Source organism: Enhydra lutris, unplaced genomic scaffold (assembly GCF_002288905.1).
Source record: "Enhydra lutris kenyoni isolate GAN:26980312 unplaced genomic scaffold, ASM228890v2 scaffoldscaffold34, whole genome shotgun sequence".
Lineage (NCBI taxonomy): Eukaryota > Metazoa > Chordata > Mammalia > Carnivora > Mustelidae > Enhydra > Enhydra lutris.
In genome coordinates, this window is record NW_019154118.1 from 26,759,064 (window position 1) to 26,778,111 (window position 19,048).

The following is a 19,048-nucleotide window of genomic DNA, read 5'->3' on the forward strand; positions in this document are numbered from 1 at the left end:
TCTTTGGTCTTCCTAGAATTGGACTTTTATGACTTTCCCCAGATTAGGGAAGTTTTTAGCCATTACTTCTTTGAAGAAGCTTTCTGCTCCTTTGTCTCTCTTCTCCTTTTGGGAGCCCTATAATATGTCCGTTGGTCCATGATGGTGTATTCTAAGTCCTTTAAGCTATCTTCCCTTTCATTTTTTTTTTCTTTTTTGCTTCTCTGATTGGATAGATTCCACTCCTTACCTTCATTTGGTTAATCTTTCTTTCCACCTATTCTAGTATGCTGCTGAACACCTCTACTGAATTTTGTAGTTAGTTACTATATTCTTCAGCTCCATGATTTCTGTTAGAAAACAAATACAACAACAACAACAAAAAAACCTACCTCTTTGTTGAAATGCTTACTTTGTTAATGCCTTGCTCTCCTGACCTTAACAAGCATCTTTATGACTGTTATTTTGAGTTCTATTGTGTAAATCACTTATCTCCACTTCACTAAGATTTGTTTCTAGAGATTTATTTTGTTCTTTTGTTTGGAATGTATTTCCCCATTTTTTTTTCCATTTTTCTTATTCCCTCTGTGGGTTCTGCACAGTAGATAATACAGACAGCTCTGCCAGTTTTGACCACTGGTGTCGTACAGAAGATGAGCCTCATCAAATCAGCACAGGCTAAACTGTTGGTTGTCTTTTAAATCTGTGTGATTACTCAAACAGACTTTTTTTTTTTTTTTTTTTTTTTTTTAGTGGTTCCTAGTAGTTGAGGGACCTGACAGTGTCCCAAAAGGATCACAGTCAGCACCTAGATGCAGGCTGACTGTAAGACTGACTCTCAGGAAGCAGTCTGTGAAATACATAGTCAAACCCGCTTCAGGGAAAGACTTGCCAGTTCCCTCTACATGGAGCCCTGGGGGATACCCGGGTGAGCACCCTCACGCATCGCTGGTAAGAACCACCTCACTGTTAGCTACAGGCCTGTGGGATTTGTGAATGCAAGCTCCGCCAGCGATCAGATGCAGTCACCCCTGAGCGGCAACAGTAAAGGTAGGGCACCAGGCATGTGTTCACTCTTCTTCTAGAGAGGGGCTGATGACCTGGTTTTACAGTGGGAGTGAGCCAGAGGGAGAAGGTGACAGAAATGCCCACTAGCTCCCCTGTGCTCCATGGGGAGTCACAGCCATCTTCTTAATGCACGCAGCCAGGCTCTTGCATATGGACTCTCCACAGCAGACTGGAAAGTAGGTAGTCAATTTCCTTCCAAGGAAAGACCAGAGATGGGCATTTTTGCCTGCTCTCTCTGTGCTAACAAGGCCTGTGGGGATAGTTAACAGTGAATGTGAGCCCATTAAGAATGGTTTCTGTAGGGGTGCCTGGGTGGCTCGGTGGGTTAAAGCCTCTGCCTTCGGCTCAGGTCATGATCTCAGGATCCTGGGATCGAGCCCCGAATCAGGCTCTCTGCTCAGCAGGGAGTCTGCTTCCCTTCCTCTCTCTCTGTGCCTACTTGTGATCTCTGTCTGTCAAATAAATAAATAAAATCTTTAAAAAAAAAAAAAAAAGAAGAATGGTTTCTGTAGTCCTGTGGGTCTTGTGGGTGTATAACCAATCGGCTTTCAGAGGTAGGTGTTTTGGGGGTCTGTCTTTTGAGTGATAGGGTGCCGAACGTATGGTCCACATCCTCTGCTGCTCATGGAGAAGCTGGGAGTTGGGGATGCCCTCTTGATGGTACGGCACTGTGCTGGGTATAGTTTTTATGGAAAGAGTGTGTTTAAGCCTTTCCTACCCATTTCAATGTGGGTTATTTTCTTAGTTGCCTGATGTGTAGGAGTCACTGAACTACTTTCTCGATTTCTCTTAGAGGGACTACTCTGTGTGTGTATCTGGGGGAGGAGGGAATTTCGGGGATTTCCTATCTTACCATCTAGGTTCCTCCAATTGAATGGTCCTGCCGAACTGAAGTAGCAGTTTCTCATTAATTGTAGACTGTAACTGGGAGTTATAAATGGAATTTTTCTCTTAACCTCACTCTCAGAATGTCAGCTGCTAGTGTACAGAAATGCAGAATTTTTTTTATACTGACCTTAGATCCTGAAACCCTGCTAAATCTACTTATTAGTTCTCCTATTAGATTTTTAAAATTAGATTCCTTAAGAATATAATTAAGATTACTTGTTTATTAGATTCCTTATTTTTATTAGATTTCCTAGTATTGTCTATTCACAAAATACTTTTTTTTCGATCCGAATGCCTTTTATTTCTTTTTCTTGCTAGAAGCTTCAGTACAAATTCAACATAAAGGATGAGGGGGTATCCTTGTCTGTTCCTGATCTTAGGAGGAAATCATTCAGTCTTTCAACATTAACTACATTAATATAATCTTTTTTTTGATAATGGATTTACTTCCTATTTGGGAATCCTATGCAATAGTTCCCAAGAAAAAGCTATTGATTGGCCCAATGAAGCAAAATTGATTCTGGTTTTGGAAATCACAGTTATTTAGAGATAAATGAGTAAGTTGAGAAAGCATAATTAACACTATTATAACACAGGTATGCACAAGTTACTGACGGTAACTTATGGTAATCTTTTACCATTAGAATTTGACAGTCTTTTGTTGAATGTTAATATCTCAATTCCACAGTGTGATCCGTCCACTAAAAATTCCAGTCTCAGAGGGTGATGACCCACTCACTATAGGAGGGGAATGGATAAATCTGAATCTTTTTTGCAGCTTTCGGTTCTTTTCCTGTCTTAAGCAAAAGATCCTCACCAAAGAAATATGTGGTAGGAAAAGAGAAAAAGGAGAAAACATTCTTAACTTCTCTAAAATAAACCACATCTGAGATGAAGCCCTTGGGGCTGATGGCCTTCTAATGAAGCAAGGAGAATGGTGTTCTGCATAGCTCACGTGCCCTCTACACCGCACAGTTTACAAGAAATACTTGGTGAGCCTTGGCAAGAAATCCAGAAGGAGTTGTCTTAGGACTTTCAGCATTTTATACTAATGTATGTATTTTGCTTAATAACCATGTATATACATGAAAAGCTGACATAATTTTAAAAATATGGATTATTTGCAATCAAAAGACTTCCTTAATAGCCATTTCAATCCTGCTTTTCTTAAAATCAGAGGACATGGGTCATCAGTTCCATCATCCTTGTGATATCCTAAGAATTGGCAATCTTGATCCATACAGTGGTACATTTATCATTTATAGAGGAAAGACCATTATTTAATTTGCAGGTGATATCGTAGTAAAGCAAATGTCATAGTTACTTTAAAGGTCCCTTTGGCACATGTCAAGATAGTCCGCATCAACATACACTGAATTGCACATTAGAAATACAATGACCACCGTACCAAATTATCGTACATTATCCTAGGGGTTATAAAAAGCTTAGTAAGTACTGTTATTTATTCATTTACTGAAATGTTATTTTAAGGCACAGTTAAAATAATCTGGAACGCTTGAGCAATTCTTCTGAATAACAGAAAACAGAGAGCTCTTACCAAGTTTGCAATGATGTAATGGTAGCCTTTTACATGCTTCCCAACGCTCACAATCTGTGAAAATGGAAGGAAACAAGAGAAAACCAATTTAACTTTACTGAAGAATATATTTAAACATAGAATCTTAGCTAGTTTAGCCTAATTCCATGTGGAAACATGATGAAAAAAATGTTACACTTTTCCTTGTAATTAGAAGAAATTCCTAAGCCACCTTAAAAATTAAGTGATTAAAGTAAAAAAAAAAATTCTAATTTCAGTCATGCTATATAAATGATCCTTCAATCAGTAAACCTTGTTCAAAAAACTACACTGTAATTCCCTCGAAGAGGAGGAGATGGCTATGAAACAAACTGATAGTTCATACATATATTCTTTTTTTTTTTTTTTTTTTTTTTTTTTTCCTTATTTGACAGAGAGAGATCACAAGCAGTCAGAGAGGCAGGCAGAGAGAGAGGAGGAAGCAGGCTCCCTGCTAAGCAGAGAGCCCGATGCGGGGCTCGATCCCAGGACCCTGAGACCACGACCTGAGCCGAAGGCAGCGGCTTAACCCACTGAGCCACCCAGGCGCCCCCATACATATATTCTAAAAAAGAACATACACTAACATAAGAAACTTAAAATTATTTTGGTTCAAAGAAGATAGACATCCTTAATTTGTTGGTAATTTATAGAAATGTATGATATGCTGTTAAGTGTCTTCCACTGTTAAGAATGATTTTCTATGAGTAGACTGGTCTTTTGTCCTGAGCAGCAAGCAAGGTTTCTGTAAGGCAAAGTACCTGTGTTTAGATGCTTCTGAAACTAGAGTACTTAGTTAATTCCCACCTGCATTTGAATAGAGCAGTATTTTATTATAATCAAAAGAATAAAGACAAAACATCATCAAGAGACTTTTTCTCTGTTAGATTCATTAATTTTTTTTAAAGATTTTATTTATTTGACAGACAGAGATCACAAGTAGGCAGAAAGGCAGGCAGAGAGAGAGGAGGAAGCAGGCTCCCTGCTGAGCAGAGAGCCCGATGCGGGGCTCGATCCCAGGACCCTGGGATCACGACCTGAGCTGAAGGCAGAGGCTTTAACCCACTGAGCCACCCAGGTGCCCCGATTCATTAATTTTTTTTTCTAAGACTGTTTCTAGGTATGTTTCAGGAATTAGAAATTCAGAAATTTCTATCACAGAAATAAAATTGCATTAGAAGTTAAAACTCTTACATTCTATAAAATCGACAATTTCCTCAATGAGAGAAAATCTAATGACAGATACCAGTGAGCAGTGTGGTAACTTCACTGGTTCCTCAAAGGGCACTACATGATGTATGAGTTTCGTGTACTTCAATCACCAAAGAAAAAAATTAAATTGTTTTCAGCATTTTAATATCCTCTAAAAATAATTCTTTGTAAATAGGTGACTTGTGTATAAAATAAAGGAAAACCCTTTTAAAATCCAGAAAATACAAAATGTGCTCAAAAACAGAGCTTTGCACACAAGGCCACTGGTGAAATGAGTGTCTGCTCATCTCATCATTGCTTTCTGGTCACAGCTAAGACCTTCCCTTATCCTGATGGCTCTGCAGTTTCACTACAATGGAGTTTGGATTTTTCCCTTAGTATTTTTTATATTGTTTGGGATTTGTTGTGTTTCCTGAGTATGAAGATTTCCCTGCAACAATTCTGGGAAATTCTCCACCCACATCCCTGAAAACATCCCTTCAAAGATATCTGTGTTTGCCTCTAACAGGTACTGCAACGTTGCTGTCACTGATTCCCACCTCACAGCGTGTGGTACAAATTAAATTCAGTTCACAATCTGCCTACAGGAGGTTGTGATGACCACTTCCCATAGGATGTATCTGCCCCTCCACACGGAGCCCGGCCCCGGCAGAACACACTCAGCTGACTCCTCGTCCAGGTGGCAGGTGGTTTTCTAGTCCCCTGCGTGACTGCGGTATCGCCCGTCGGCAGTGCGGCTTTCGGCCGGACGGAGGTTGAACTTACTGCCTTGGCTGCACCCCAAGTTCCTGTTCTCGGGTGACCATTAGCCCCCGAGGCAGGCTGTCCAATCTGGAAGCTTATATGGGCGCAGTCCCCTCCGGAGTCCTTCTTGGCTCCTGAAGTGTTCTTTACTCTCCAGGAAGCTTTCCTTCGCATGCGCAATGTTTTACACAGTGTGTCTCCAGCTTTCCTCTTGCCGGATTCATCTAGTCCACAGTTAATCTGAAACTGAACAGCCCTCGACAGTCTCACCATACAGACGAAGACAAGCCATTGTAAATGGGATTGCAAAGAAAGTCCAGGAAAGAAACTGTGTAACTAGTCATCATACCGGGTAACCCAAACCTGATTGATTTAGCCCAGGCTGAGGAGGCCAGAGCCCTGGAATTCTCTGGGAATCTGAGGTGGAGCTTGTGCAAAAGATAATTATTAAGGAACACTTGATGGCTGGTACTCAGGACACACTGTCGCAAAGTGGCCAGAGCGCCCTCTATGGGACCTCAGCAGGGACTGCCGCCCTCGGACAGTTCATTGCTTCTCTCTTGAGCTTTCCCTGCAACCTTCTCCAGCGTGACGGGGTCAGCCTCCTCACTCTCCCCAAGCCCCCACACTCAGCCCGCCTCTTCTCTCTCAAGGCTCTCAGTGTGTGATTTCTCCATGGCCGCACTCCATACCCTCTCCCTTCTTCTAAAAACATTGTGAAAAGCTAACTCTTGTAAATGTTAAAAAGATGTGGGACCAGTAGAAATTCTGCCCTCGGTGCTTCCACAAGGAAACAACCGTCCCTTCTTGACTGCCTGTAAGTTCAACCTTATGTAAGAAGTTTTCACGACTTATAAAACAAGTGAAAGTGACGAAAGTCCTGGCAGAAAAGGCCTTGCTGAGCTTGGTGTGCATTGGCGTGATGGGCACCGGGGGCCTCAGGGAGCGGTGAGCAGACGATTTATTCACCTGGCTGGGGAGGCCAGACAGAACCCCGTTTTTGCCAAGCCAGATCCTTGCTGGGGAAAAACAAAGGTGCTGCAGAAACTGCTGTGAGGCCCTCACAGCCTCTGACCACGGCGGGCCAGGGGTTAAGGCCAGGTCTTGGGCCCTCTGCCAAGCATGTAACACTAGATGGAAGTTTCTTTGTGAACAACATCAATAAAAATCCAGTGGATACTCCAATACTCTATAGGAAAGTGTCCTGCACCCACAGTGCTGTTTGTTTAAGCTAAATAATTTATTTTTTTTATGGTTGTGTGAAACAGTGTCGCAGGTATGGTTTGACTTGGCCATCATCATCTCAACCCACGTGCAGACGGTCTCATGTGTAAAAACAAAAACAGAAAACAACCCCACCCCAAACAAACAACCCATCCAAACAAGAAACTCAAAAACAACAAATCTGAGTGACTTGACTTTGGAAGCAGGCCAAACCTTGTGTCTCTGTATTTCCGATTTTATTTTTTATAAAGAGGGAAAATAAACAGTGAGGTGAAAGATACAAGGATATATTACAGCATGGGTATGTCTGTAGCACCACTGACTGTCAGAGACAGGGCTGGCCGCCCCCAAGGCCTTTCACTGATCAGTTCAGCACCTGCAGCTGTAACGGCCAGCACCCAGAGTCCCATGACCTTAGGGTCTCCTCTGGTCCCCAAAGCCCACTTTGCTCATAGTGGGGAGGGGCGGGAGGTGAGGTCAGAAGTGCCAGGAAATGGATGCCCCTCACCCCCAGCAGCCCTCCCACAGTGACGGACAAGTGGGTTTGGGCCAGTTGTTAAGGGGCAAACATGCCTACGTTGAGGCCTTGGTTCCAATAATTAATTACGGCCTTTCATAAGACAGAAAAATGTTGGGAGTAGAGACTCTGCATCTCTATTTTTTTCATCTTAAAAAAAAACAAAAAAACCAGAGGATGCAAATGAACAAAGAATGATGATTAAGTGTCCATTCAGAGTTCTAAAGAACGGGTTAGGAAGGATATACAAGTTCCACAGATCATAAACTTTCCAAGGAGCCCATTTTTCCAAGAATAAAACGCTTAAGAAAAGGGACTAATTGATTCCTTTGATTATTTTTTCTTGTTTGTTTTTTAGGAAACAAAGAGTTGCTTAGAAATATCTATGGTGTTGATCAAATGATTCAATTCTAAAATCCGGCCTCCGTGCACTAAATGCAGCCACCGCACTGTTTTATTAACAAATTACGGCCTAATCTCTATGATTGTGACTTCTAAATCTTTACTCTTCTATTAAAATTAAGGAAGAATGAATCCAAGAGACTTTCCCACCTTGGCCTCACCTTAAAATAAACTGAGTTGAATAAATGTGTCCTATGTATAAATTTAGGGTAAGCAGATTGAAGGCTTATAGACATAAGTAAGCTGGTGCTGCTGCTATAAGGATGTTTAATTAATCTCTTAAGGCGATAAGCCTCACACAGAATTGACTGAAATGCAGAGTAAAGTAAAGGGAATGCCATGGATTTTAAGAAGTGGTATCATTCAGCTGGGAGAACAAGGTAATTTGAAAGACAGAACAGATGTTAAATATTGATTGAGTGGATGAATACAGAAGTTAGCATATAAATGCCACAAACACAGTATATTAAGATCATTTTGAGGCCTGTAAATGATGAGAGTTTGGCCTTTAACCCACAATCCAATTTTATGCGAATCCTTTACATACCAATGGTTTATAAAGCATTCGGGGTCTTTCCAGAGGAGGGCTGCTGTGTATTACCTCGAACTACTATTACGAAGCCACGATCATGATACTGAACTGTCCTCAAGCTAGAAGCCTGCAACAGCACACCCAAATAGGAATGATTTTGGTTTTCCTTTTACTTTGAATTTATAAGTCAGCTGGAAATTCCTCTCCTGCCTGTTACCACATTCCAGAGAATTCTGCGACAGGAGCACAGCAGGCCAGCGTTTGGTGGTGTTGGGGACACAAAGCCCAGTAAATGCTGGAGATGTCCTGTCACTCTCCCCAGTCCTTTGTATCTACAGAAATCCCAAACTCCCAGATGTCCCTCGAATGTTGATTTTTCAGGATGCTTCAAAATATTTTATTATAGATTAAAACTCAAGCTTTAGCTTGTTTAGTTTGTTGAGTTAGTTTACCTCAGTTTCACCAAAAGAAAAATATAAGGCAAAGGGCTTTTGCAAACGGACTGCTGAGTTACAGCCTCCTAAGAAAACAGCAGGACTTTTCCTTCTGGGGGTGTGATTCAAAGACAGAGAGAGGAAAATAACCCCAGAAGCAAAGGAATGAGGCTACTTCGTGTGAGAAGAGATTCAGGGAGAAGATGGAAGGACAGCGCTCATCAGATGTTTTAAGTGATAGGGGGTCCGCACACACATACACTTGGAGATGGTAGAAATTATAAAACTTTCTAAATAGGACAAACTCATTTTTAGGGAAAAGGGAGTGGAAGAACATTGCCCATGAAAGGATGGCTGCCTCTCAAAGCAGTGGTGTGATCTCTCTGTGGAAGTGCCCAAGGGACTGCTGACTTCCAGTAGAAGATGTACTAGAAGATGTACTAGAAGTAGAAGGGATAGAGGCCTTCTCAGGCATCAAGTCCTTTGTCTGCACCACCAGTGAGTGTCAGACACAACTGGCCACCCACTAAGGCTCTTCTCTGACCGGTTCAGCACATGCTGCTGTAATGCCTGGCACCAGGAGTTCTGTGACTTTAGGGTCTGCTCTGGACCCAGAGCCCACTTTGCTCATGGTGGGGAGGGGCAGGAGGCCAGGTTGGAAGTGCCAGGGAGTGGATGCCTTCCTCCCACAGTGACTGACAGGAGCCGGTGCACAAATATTCCAATGCCCTTGCCAGAGAGAGGATTGTGACATGTGTGTTCTATTTACACTAATTTCAAATGACATTTACAATAATCTTCCAGTAATTTACATTAATTTCAAATGAGATTAAGCCTCCGTTACCCACGTGGTAATTTCGGGATAAATGCACCTTTAATTGACTGAATTTCTCCACTGCCCTTCTAGTGTGTTTTTTACCTCCCAAACTGACTGATTACACATAAATCTTTGTCTTGAGGTCTGCTTCTGCAGAAACCAAACTAAGACAGTCTACAAATAAAAAAAGAAATGACGAATGTGGCAGGAAAATTAATAAGGGTACAAAACACTTTTGTTGGCTAACTGTGCCAAGCTTTTCATCCCTATAATGCAACACACATACATCATATTCTGAGTCCCTAACCACTGTCTATAGTCAAAGACTCAAGTTGCATAAAACACCATGCTTTTATTTGGATATCTAAATTTGGTGGGAAAGGTTAAACCTCTTATATAGGGAAATAGGAATGAATCGGTACCTTTATTTAATACCTCCTTCTTATTCCCAACATATGATCTTCCCTTTCATACTGTCTTTATATATCTTAAGAACAACCATTCTTAGTACTGGTCTCTCTCTTCGACTATATTCCAGATGTTAAAAAACAACAACAACAACAACTGCAAAACACCTTCAATTTCACCCCTTCAGAACAAAGATGGTAGATCACTTTGTATACACCTCTCTACACTGAAGGCCCTATTAGTGATGTGATTTGAATGTGGTTGTAAAACAATGACTGAAAACTAAGTGCTGAAATTCAGGTATTTATTTCTTGCTTCAGGACTCATCTCATCATGGTAACTGCCAAGAGCTACAGAAAAGCACAGTGGAGAGCATATCCTTCTCTCTCTGCCTATTATGGTGGTTCCAGAATTCTACGTCCACAGAGCTTGAATAATATGATTCTCATCATGCTAATGATGACCATCTCTTAGCAAAGATCCATTCTGATTTAACAGCATTTTAATTTAGTGATTGAAAATATTTGCAAAGAGGCACAGAGGTTCTATGGAATTTGTAATTATGAATGTGAAATGCACATAATAGCTTGAAAGAACCAGTGAGCGCTCTGCTTTTAACTAAAGAGATATTTTCTAAGAAGCAATATAAAAAATAATTCTAATGAGATATAGGTGGAGGGGGTAATCCTTTGCTTTTTCATAAACAAACACATTAAATAGGTACAGTCATTAAGTAATGAAGCTGGGACTCCAGCCCAGATGTTTTGACTATAATTTGTGTATATATATATATATATATGTTTTAATTATACACCGTTGCCTTCTCTAGGCCATAGCAATCAGAAAAATGGTTTAATTTTGGCCAATTTTTATATATTTTTCATAAGCAGAAAATGAACAGATATTTATGACAGTGACGTTATCATATTAGTTCATGAATGCCAAACGTGTTGATGAGAAAAACCAGCTTTTTCATAATGAAGTAAAGTTCCTTTTCTTCAACTACTCTCCTGTTTGAACATATTGCTTATTTGAATAACATCACATATGCAAGGTTTCCCCAGTCCCATTCTGCAGCAGACTGGGACACGGCCACACAGATGGAGAGCGAGCAGGTAAAATTTAACATATCCAACTCTAGGTGTGCAAGTTCTTTATATATCCACAAGAAAGCCAATTAGCAGGAAAGCTTAAATAACTTGGATTCAGTTTTATATGGTTTGTACTTTACCAGATGTGTATCTAAAATGATAGTTGAGGTATACAGCCTACCTTTACTGTAAATCCAACTCAATCCAATAGATAATTCTACTCACAGGACAAGCTCAAAGTGACCAATTAAATGTTCACTATGTACAGTACAGTTTTAAGTACATTCTATGGTGTTCTTTTTAAGAACAGGAATTCCGTAAGTGGTTAACTTTCTATTAATCGGAATATTTCATGTCCCTAATCGGACAGGTCATCAATGGATAAACATCTATTCATGGGTTACAAAGAAAACTTAAGGGCCTGGTGGGGTTGGTGGTGATGGGAATAGAAGTTATCTTCAAAGGTCATGTATTGCCACACGTTTCCAAGAGACAGATAATTATGAGGGGGCGTCTGAATTATATGTCAACTATGTTTGAACATGGCTTGCAGAAGCACTGTGTGAAGGCACTGTTTATGGGATGGACGACCTCTAAGATCCACCCAACCGGAGAATCTCTAACACTGTGACTTTGTAGTGTAGGGAACTGTATGAGACACTTTCTGTGGCTCCTGTTAACATGTTCCCCCCACTATCCCCTTGATTTTATATTTCTTTTCCTTATCATTATGTATTTGAAATATTATCATCAGAGCATTCCTTCCTCCCTCATTTTCCTTAATTCAAAACTTCCTTTATTTTCTTGGAATCATTTTATTTTCCTGTATTTTCTAGGCAAATAAAATGCAAAGAAGTGACTGCAGAGAGAGAGAGAGAGAGAGAGAGAGAAATAGAGAGAGAGAGATTCTGTAGACACTTTTGCAGGGAACACCAGGTTAAATAAGGTTCGAGGTTGCTTTGCTATAGGAATTTTTAGAGACTTTAATATGCTAATGTACACAGAAATCCCAGGAGCCAGATAGAGCATGCCGCTCTAGAGAACAGTTTTAAAAGGTTGTTTAAGGACATCTTTCCTATAGCTCTACTCGGTACTCACTACTTTACTTAAATTTCACAACCATTTCACACTTTAATTGCTTTAGTGGTGTTTTCTTACTTCTCTTCAGTGTCGATCATCTTTACCCACAATAATAAGTCAGTTCAACCATTTGAGGCGTACTGAAGGTATGTTCTGTCCATAATAATTGTGGCAGCACCTTGCTATTTAATAACGTCAGCTAGTAACTTTTTGGTCATGAGTTCTAAAATTTGCCTGTTCATAATTCTACTCAACAGATAAAACTGTGGTTAAATATAGAAGACAAAAGACCCCAGAGTCACTCTCCTTACTTTTATTTCAGGAGAATGTTTTCTTGGCTGTTAAGTTTACTTGTTTTATTTCCAACAGCTCAGTGCTACAGGACCATGTTCCTATGAAGTGGATTCAGAGTGAGGACAAAGCAGAGCCCCTATCTTCATACACAAGTAAAATCTTTTCTGTGTAAACTCTTTACCTTTGTTCAATCGACTACCTCAGAAATTACTTGAAAAACAAGCAAATGAAAGGTTATATATAACTAAGAGAAACAAAGCAGGAATAATATGCATGTTCCTAAAAAAGGAGATTCTCCTACTTGGTGTTGGTATGTTGTATGTGCCTAGCAAGCTCACTGTGCAGGTATTTTATTCCTACAAAGACTGTTATTCATAACTAATAACACCACTAAATTCACCAAAGGAGATTTCCCCCTCCTTTTTTTTTTTTTAAACCTTAGTCAGGTCAGTTAAACTTCTCAAAATATTAACAAAAGTAATGGTGATTATGAATCTCTAAATTAAGTGCCTATCGTGATGCTTGGCAAAGTAGATATTAATAAATACCTTTAAGAATTTCTCATGATCCCTACTTGGCATTACGTATTTACTTGTTTATTTTGTGTCTCCCTCATTAAAATATAGGCTCCATGGAGCAGGGACTTCAGGGATCCTGGAGACTGCCTGGTCGTTGACAAGCCTTCAATAAGTATCTGTTATGTAGATTCCAAATATATGAAATGAAATACTGGTATACATGAGACATGAAAAATGAAGACTAAGAACCACTGCTCACTTGGCACACTACTAGTCAGTAATCTGCCCCCCTTTCAGCCCATTCTCTAAGTTGTCACAAGAATTATTGTTCTTAAAATATGAATTGATCAGATCATGTCTAAAAATACCCAATGGCATCAAAATGTTATGAGGAATATAAAACTACTGAGGAGACCCTACGGGGCCCTCTGTAATCTGTCTTCAATTTGCCCGGAGCATCTTCTCATTTCCTGTGTAGCTAATGTTCCAAACATATGCATTTGCTTTCCCCAAACATGTGGCTCCAACCCAGGGCTCTGCTCTCCCACTGCCATCTGCCCTGAATGCCCGGTCCCAGCGTTTCTTCCGGGGGAATTCTGACTCATCTTTCAGTAATGTGCTTTATTACGCCTGTCTGCATGGTGCTACATTATTTGCTTGTGTTCCTCTCTTTTCCTTTACATTTGAAATTCCTTCAAGGGATGGACTACAATTGATTTAACTTTATACACAGTGCTCGGAAATTGGTAGGTACTGAATAAATGAGCAAATGGGTGAATGCTATGTACATGCATAAGAAAGGAAAATGGTAGGGTGGGGTGGGCAGACACAATAAGATGAGTTTCTTTGTGTTACCGGCAAGATATTTATACTATTATGTCATTATAGTATATTAAAACATTTGACCTTCAAATTTACATTATGATAACAATCAGCCAAAATAACCACACAATTAACTAAAAGAACAAAATTCAAAATGTATTTTTCCAGTATAGATTTTGTGGTTGTGAAGGAAAAGACATAGGGTAAGTACAGAGACAGCATAAACCTGGACTTGGAAGAACATAAGAATCATGGGGTATACATGTGACTCTGGGGGGGGGGGGAACAAAACAAACCTTAAAAAAAAAAAACTCACTATGTACAGTCTTGATCTTTCTTCCATTTACCAGTGATCATGTGGAATTTATTCTCCCTCTTTTTTCTCTTTTTTTTTTTTATGGTAAAAAGTACACTTTAAATTTCCTTCCATAATCTCAACTTAATCTTGGCACTAGTTGTATAGGAGTTCAGAGAAAATCTAGATGATCACTAGCGAAGTTGTGTACAATCATGGGGAGGGTTCAGAATGGATTTGTGTTATTACCTTTCTAACCAAATCACACTGATTAAGAAGATGTGTCCCTTCATTCATTGGCAGGGAAGGCACTCTACCACCGAACTGTTGACTCTAAACACTCCAGAGTTTATAAAGCGTGGTTATATTTGTGTTTACAAGACTCAGAAGAGTGCCCTCAAAGGTATAGTTGGCTGCATTGCTTCCTGTTAATCTCACTGCCTTTTAAATATTTAAAGAGTAGATGAAATAAATTATGAAGTTATCCTCTATTTTCTACTTAATAAGAGGTATTACTTGCCTTTCTCTAAACTACAGTAGGTAAGTCTATGCAGCTGCTTTCTATTTAAGGCTAGAAAAACTAACTTATTTCTCTAAAATTGTCAAGCAGATTGTCCTTTTTTTCAAAAGAAACTGAGTTTTTGAATGTTTGTGTCAACAACAATAATGGAAATTATTCTAAGCAGTATTCTTGGAGCATCAACCAGAACAAATTTAGTTGAACACAATCAATGCCTAGAATCCACAATTCGTCCAAGAAAAAAGTACTAGCATTCTCACAACCATATTTTCCTTCCTCTTCAAAAAACTTACATCCTTTGCTTTCTTTACTTTTCCCTTTTTTAAATTTTTTTAAACTTTGTAAGAAAATGAGGAATTCCTGCAACCATGGTTACGGTTGCTGAGAGTCAGTCAATTAGAGAGCCCTTTCTAACTCCCACCAAATTCCATTTGCACTAGTCTGACTGAGATCTGTAAAGATGTTTCTGTTTTCTATGAAAACAACAAACCCAGTGCATTGTGATGGGATTTGCGCATTCAAATCAGTTCAGCTAAAAAGTAAGATCAAAGAAGTAAACTTCCCAGTTTTAAACATAACCTTCTGTCCCCTTACTTCGTTGCAGCTCCTGACTGAGCAGAGCTCAGGATGACAAAGCAGCTTTATAAGGAGGCAATTCAGCAAGCTTTGCCAAGTGCCCCTGTGTGGGAAATTGCTGATATGATTTCTCTGCTGTAGTAATTTCTTTGAGTGCCCGGTTTGTTCCCACTGCATCTCACTCATTGTTACATTAATATATGGAAATGAAACTTTTGTGCTTTTTCAGCCAATACAACAAACACCAGAAAGCCTTGATTTCCCACCATCGTTGGCGGGGGAGGTCTTCTGGACAAGAAAGCTTCTCAGGGAATGGAGGGCTTACTTCCAGAACCTTAAAGGGCTTCTGGCTGCTCGTCATTGAGACACAGAAACAAGATCCCACCTGCCTGTGTCTTCAAATGAAGCTCATTGAGATTGACTTTCATTTATTCAACAATTATTTTTGATACCCGTTCATATCACTGGGGATATACTGGTAAAGGTAAGTACAGACCCTGCTCTGAGGGAGATACGAGTTCTACAAGAAAGACAGGTAGCTAAACACAATAGGAGGAATCCATATGCTGGCTACCTCGAGTCTTTGCAGCATTATCTTTGATTATTGCTCAGCTCCCATTTCTGCCTTTGCCCCCCAGCCAATTTTTATCACACAGAAGGAGTGTTCTCCTTCTGGGCTTTTCCAGAACTCTTTGCCTTTTAGGTTGTTTCCATCTGGACTATCCTTACCCCTCCACACTGTTCCTGGGAAAATGCAATGCGTTTTCAACCTAAGTGTCTGTTTTCCCTGTGAGGCCTGCCTGGATTATACTGAGTCACCACATTCCCTGAGTTCCTGACACCTGCTGTAATGTTTCTGATTCCGAAGCCATCAAGAACTGCGTGGACAGCCACTCCGCACTCCACTTCTGAGCTCCCAACTTGGGTGTATGCGCGCCCAGTGCAGGGCCAGCTCTGCTCATCTTTGCACAGCGCCCTTGTGCCTGGAATGATGTCCGGCACACAGGTGTTGAATGGGGGCATCAGAAATAAAGTGCGGACCGTCCTGTCTCTGCTGCTGTCGTAATGCACGCAGCTTCCTCCTTCCAGACACCATTCAAATAATCAAAGCCATTTCCCCCTGTGATGAGGCCCTTTCTGTAGTGACTATTCCTCATGACTGAAGCTAGCTTTTCTTGTCTCTGTGCTTCTTTTTGTCTCCTCTGTCTCTTGTACTTTTGTTTTTAAGGATTTTCTTTTGGGGGCGGGGTGTTAGTGTGAGGGAAAAAAAATGACCCTATGGTTATCAGAAAGTAAACAGAATGTTCCTTTCCTTCTAGATAATGACTCAACCGATTACAGCATATGGGGGCAGGCTCTTTTTAATGCTTTATTCAAAGTCAGAGATGTTTTTGGAAGTGGAGGTGGCTGGAACTCTAGATTTAGTGTAGTCATTTATGTTAGAGATGTGTGAAAATGCATAAATGCAGATTCTAGATAAACAGACGTTATCTGGGGCCACATATTTGGCAAGCTGCCAAATATCCATCTGCACCTGACATCTCACTCGGACAGGGAGGCAGGATTAGACTTAGATTAAATTAACTGGGACCTTGTGCACTTTTCACCACTTAGGTGCAAGTGACCACATTTCCGTGTGTGAGAAATTTCCCTCTTTCCAACTGATTGTGCCCGAGGCAGGATTATTGGTTTCCTCTGGTGAGGCAATAAACCTCTGAGAGGTCACTGTGGTTTTTAGGCTTTTCTAATTAATTTGCAACAGATGGGAAGGTCGCTGGTTTTGCCAATTATCTGAGTCCCACTGAGTCTAATGGAAACCCCAATTTCCCTTTTATAAAGTGGAAGGGGGAATATTGCTGAAAGAGGCACCAATTACGTTTGAGATGTGCAATAAACAGGCAGTTCAAGATGCCTATGAGCCACTTTCTCAGCTCTTTGGTTAATAGCTGTTTCATCCTGCAAGGTTAGTCCCTGTCATCTTCTCCCGACATGGACTTGGTAGGGTAGAAAATATTCACCTCTTTTGGAAACATTATAATTTTGGGGATATAAGCCCACTGAGCAAAGAAAAGAGGTAGCAGAGAGTATAAGCTACCCCACCATTTGTGTAATGCCTATATTCCAGAGGATGAGCTGGGAGTTATAAGAGAAGGGTTTCACAGGCTATAGGAACACAGAAATATACCTGTGTGACCTTTGCTTTTTTTTCCCCCCATGGTGGAGTAAAATGTGTGAGCAACCACTACCCTTAAGTGCTATTTTGCTCAAATAATTTTTGAGGCTAAGAAGACAGTTAAGATAAAATCTGTTGTAGCCTTTTTGTCACTGGGTTAAACATATGAATCTGACTGGGAGTTCAATATTCAATTGGTAAGGTCTTTGACTTTATCAGGACTCTGCAAGTAATCGAGTTCAGGATTTAAAATCAATGGATATATACGAAAATAAAATATAAAAAGGCTCCCACTATAAAGCACTAATTTTGATATGAAAGCAATTCTTGATTCCAGCTATGTTATTTTTAGCTATATTAGGAAATAATTGATTGTTGTTAGAAGAAGAAAACTAGGTAAGATGAATACCACAAGTGGAGAGTGAGGAATATTAAAGTAAAAATTGACACTTTTAATAACTGATCACGAACTCAACAAATATTCAAAAAGTACTTTTAGGTGGTTCCCCCCCCCCCCCGAATTATTTTCTGTAGGTGAGTGAACCAAACTGCCCAATGGGGTCAGAAGGCCAAAAATGCCAAGTTGTTTTATTGTGGCCTCATACAAACAATATGACAGTAGATCTAACTTTGTAGTTTTGTTATATTTCTACTACCTTCAAGCTCAATAGGTAATATTTATATAAATTCTTCCATTTTTTCCTATGGTGTAATTTAGGATAGAAAAATCAATATATATTAAACTACATTCTCAAATAGTTGTTTTGAAACTCATGTTCTGAGATGTTGGAATGGCTAACTGCTATTTTAAACAGCAATCCAAGGAAGGAAGACTTCCAAACTCATTCTATGAGGCCAACATTACCCTGATTCCAAAACCAAAGACCCCACTACAGAGGAGAATTACAGGCCAATATTCCTGATGAACATGGATGCAAAAATTCTCAACAAGATACTAACAAATCAAATCCAACAGTACATTAAGATAATTATTCACCACAATCAAGTGGGATTTATTCCTGGGCTGCAAGGGTGTGGTTCACTCTGTGAGTCAATCAGTGTGACATACCACATTAATAAAAGAAAGGACAGGAACCATGTGATCCTCTAAATAGATGCAGAAAAAGCATCTGACAAAGTACAGTAACCATTCTTGATAAAAACCATCAACAAAGTAGGGAAAGAGGAAAGTAACTCAACATCGTATGTGGGAGATCCACAGCTAGTATCATCCCCGGTGGGAGAAAATGGAGAGCTTCTCCTGTATGGTCAGAACAACACATGATGTCCACTGTACACCACTGTTATTTAATGTAGTACTAGAAATCCTAGCCATAGCAATCAGAAAACTAAAAGAAATTCAAGGCATCCAAATCAGCAAGGAAGAAGTCAAACTCGCTATTCACAGACGACATGATACTCTATATACAAAACTTGAAGGACTCCACCAAAAAAATCGCTAGAACACATTCACAAATTCAGTAAAGTTAAGGATACAAAATCAACATATAGAAATCTGTTGCATTTCTATATACCAATAACATAGCAGCAGAAAAAGAAATCAAGGAATTAATCCCATTTACAACTGCACCAAAACCCGTAAGATACCTAGGAATAAACCCAACCAAATATGTAAAAGAGCTGTACTCTGAAAACCACTGAGCACTTACGAAAGAAATTGAGGAAGACACAAAGCAATAGAAAAACACTCCATGCTCATTGACTTGAAGAACATATATTGTTAAAATGTCTATGCTACCCAAAGCAATCACAAATTCAATGCAGTCCCTATCGAAATACCATCAACACTTTTCAAAGAGCTAGAAAAAACAATCCTAAAATTTGTATGGAGCCACAAAAGACCCCAAACAGCCAAAG

At 39.9% G+C, this 19,048-nt stretch overlaps 1 protein-coding gene across 3 annotated transcripts in view; it reads right to left on the reverse strand.

The window, feature by feature from the left end:
• The window catches only part of LOC111153760 (glutamate ionotropic receptor AMPA type subunit 4), a 388,143-nt gene that overhangs the window by 92,467 nt on the left and 276,628 nt on the right, over positions 1-19,048 (reverse strand). For all 3 annotated transcript variants that reach the window (XM_022512979.1, XM_022512980.1, XM_022512981.1), the window contains exon 5: positions 3,494-3,547. In XM_022512979.1, the coding sequence (XP_022368687.1) occupies positions 3,494-3,547 (54 nt within the window). The remainder of the gene's footprint in view (positions 1-3,493; positions 3,548-19,048) is intronic.